We start from the raw sequence: 2,402 nt of genomic DNA, 5'->3' as shown, positions 1-2,402 counted from the left end.
CAATTTAAGCATTCAAGAGACACAAATGCATGTACAGGTAAAAGGAAAAATTATGTAAAACTATATATAACATTAAAATGTAAATTATGTGTTAAAATATATAATTTATTGGAACTAAGCTGTAAAAATAAATATGAAGGACAATTAAATTATAGGTAAAGTTCTCCTTTTTAATTTATTTGGTGCATTTTAAATGTATTTATTTAAAGGTTCGTTTATCTATTTATGTTTTTATTTCTAATTATGTCAGTGTCGGTCCTCCYTACTGCAGAACATGGAAGAGACTGGATCAGGTGTGTTGGAGCAGAGAAAAATGTAAAAGATGCAGGGCTGCGGCCCCCCAGGACCAMGYTTGCCCACCCTGCTCTATAGAATGAACCATCTAGAGAAGAGTGCTGTATAAATGTGTAAATGAGGACATAGGTTGTAGTATAAAGCATTTTGTTTATCCTATTTGAATAGAAAGATGCTGTACAAATACAATTTTTCATTCTGATTTTCTCTCATTGTTTTTTATTCCCAATTAGATGATTCATCTGGGCGTCCTCTAAGCCCCAAATCGTCTTTGTCGCTGTCATCTAACCCTTCATCCAGGGATTCCTCTCCCAGTCGGGACCTGTCCATCAGCATCAGCTGTCTCAGGCCTCCAGTCGTCATCCACAGCTCTGGGAGGAGGTTTGGCTTTGCTCTGCGAGCTATCAGAGTATACATGGGAGACAGTGATGTTTACACTGTCCACCACATGGTGTGGGTATGTGCACTCAGTTTGATATGGCTCTTACTAATGTCAAATACAAGTTTTTTATTAAATACAGATACTGTAAAAAAATGATAAAAAAAGATAAGGTAAATATCTTCAAATTTTGATTTGTAAACAAGTAGATCTAAAAATAACCTATTAAGGCACTTGTTTTTTCTTTTTTGTCACAAAACATACAACAATGCGATGGTGTGAGACACGTTTGTATTTATCCCTGTTTACTGTATTACCCCTGATAAAAATCCAGAGCTTAAACTGATTTCACAGAGCAATTAATCACTGATGAGTTCACCAGTGTGTATTTTATTTTTAGTATAAATCCAGTTGTTCTGTGAAACTGTCAGAAGTTAGTCACAAAACGTTTGTACGGTAGCCCATAAGGGTCAACAGAATGCAAAAACCACAACACGATTGTAAAAGCCACAACACAGCATCATAACAAAAGCCACAACACAACAATATAACAAAAGACACAACATTATAACAAAAGCCACAACACAACAACGAAAGCCACAACGGAAGTCATGCTAAAATGGAAGTTATGCTAAAGCAGAATTTGAATCTAGAAATTCTTCCAGGGAATTCAAAATTTTAAAATAGTCAACCTAATTTAATATTTGAAATTTACTCAGCTGTTTGAAAAAATGAGATTTTTTTGTATCTTTTATTTTTATATGAGCACTGATCCAGTTCACATACGTACCAGTAGGTGGCAGTAATGTGCTGCATGGTTATTTGCCAACTGCCAAATAGAAACTAAGAAGAATAACAGAAGTTGATTCACAGGAGTTGAGATGTGTTGTGGCTTTTGCCGTCATATTGTGTTGTGGCTTTTACTGTATTGTTATGTTGTGGCTTTTGTTGTCGTGTTATGTTGTGGCTTTTGCATTCTGTCAACCCTTATGGGCCACCGTACATTTGTGATCAAACAGCATTACGAGGACCAAGGAACACAGCTACTAGGTCAGTGTTAAGTTGAAAAAGAATATTACAAGCATCTCACTGTGCAGTTTGTCATCTGAAAAATTAAAAAATAATAATAATAATTAAAACGGCACATTTGAAAAGATAAGTAAAGTTTATTAACCTGAGAAAGCAGACAAGAAGCCCAGGGTTACTTTGGAGGAGCAGCAGAGGTCCACAGCTCAGGGGACTGAATTCAAATGCACACCACACTTTAAATTTTTGCATATGTAAAACAAAAAATTAAATGATAATAAATGACATCATTTTCCTTCCACTTCACATTTTTGTGCAACAATGTATTGGTTAGTCATGTGCAATAACAAATTTATTTGTACTCTTTGTTAAATAAAGAAAATCCACAACAGTCACTGAAATAACTTGAAACTGACCAAGTAATAAGGAAAAATACTAACAACTCCACTAATATAAAATAATAAAGATCAGTCATTGCTTTTGAATTTTGGTTCAACTTAGTTGTTTAAAAACAAACCAATAAAACTGGCCTTAACAGAAAACATGATACCTTTAGAAATTATTTAAAATCATTTGGCCATAGGTGCATGTTAAGATGTGTCCATTAGAGCAGAGATTCTTAGAGTGCCACCTTGAGGGCCTCAAAAGAACAACAGTTTTTAACTTTGGGCCACAGAGGGCCATGGGACCACATTGATTTTAA

The 2,402-nt window shown here is 34.8% G+C and overlaps 1 protein-coding gene across 1 annotated transcript in view; it reads left to right on the top strand.

Annotated features, from left to right (window-relative positions):
- The window catches only part of LOC106528731 (microtubule-associated serine/threonine-protein kinase 3), a gene marked incomplete at both ends in the record, with an annotated part of 73,647 nt that overhangs the window by 60,822 nt on the left and 10,423 nt on the right, over positions 1–2,402 (top strand). The window contains 1 exon segment of the mRNA XM_014023968.1: positions 528–751. Within this exon segment, the coding sequence (XP_013879422.1) occupies positions 528–751 (224 nt within the window).

Source organism: Austrofundulus limnaeus, unplaced genomic scaffold (genome assembly GCF_001266775.1).
Source record: "Austrofundulus limnaeus strain Quisiro unplaced genomic scaffold, Austrofundulus_limnaeus-1.0 Scaffold399, whole genome shotgun sequence".
Lineage (NCBI taxonomy): Eukaryota > Metazoa > Chordata > Actinopteri > Cyprinodontiformes > Rivulidae > Austrofundulus > Austrofundulus limnaeus.
Note: the sequence above shows the minus strand (reverse complement) of the source record. Positions and strands in the feature narration are given on the sequence as shown.